Here is a 383-nt window from a genome sequence, read left to right as displayed (position 1 = left end):
GCAGAAACCCCATGATAAATTATTTAACTAATGTATCATACTGGATCATTGAGAGAAAATATCAGTAATAATTTACTCTACCCCCTACAGCTGTGTTTGCGCACATTTGAATCTAAAGACAATCTACAGTAATGGCAGGGCAGTTTTCAAGTGTCGAGGAATGTCTGGAGAAAAATATTCCCGAGCAGGAGCTGAAGGAAGTGAAGAGGATCCTGTATGGGAAGGAACTCCCGTAAGACGCTGTGACATTTTTACATTTACAATGGTAGCTGATTTTAGTCTTGCAGGAAAACTTGCTTTCAGATCTGTTATTGCTTTTGAAAATGTAAATCATATAACACATGCTGTCACACTCACACATTATCTCTGTTTCACACAGAACG

The 383-nt window shown here is 38.4% G+C and overlaps 1 protein-coding gene across 1 annotated transcript in view; it reads left to right on the top strand.

Annotated features, from left to right (window-relative positions):
- The first annotated feature begins 90 nt into the window (after positions 1-90).
- Positions 91-383, top strand: part of LOC119591129 (beta-ureidopropionase-like) — a 6112-nt gene continuing 5819 nt past the window's right edge. The window contains 1 exon segment of the mRNA XM_037939843.1: positions 91-234. Within this exon segment, the coding sequence (XP_037795771.1) occupies positions 132-234 (103 nt within the window). The 5' untranslated portion in view covers positions 91-131.

This window comes from Penaeus monodon, chromosome 28 (assembly GCF_015228065.2).
Source record: "Penaeus monodon isolate SGIC_2016 chromosome 28, NSTDA_Pmon_1, whole genome shotgun sequence".
NCBI classification, from domain to species: Eukaryota; Metazoa; Arthropoda; class Malacostraca; order Decapoda; family Penaeidae; genus Penaeus; species Penaeus monodon.
Note: the sequence above shows the minus strand (reverse complement) of the source record. Positions and strands in the feature narration are given on the sequence as shown.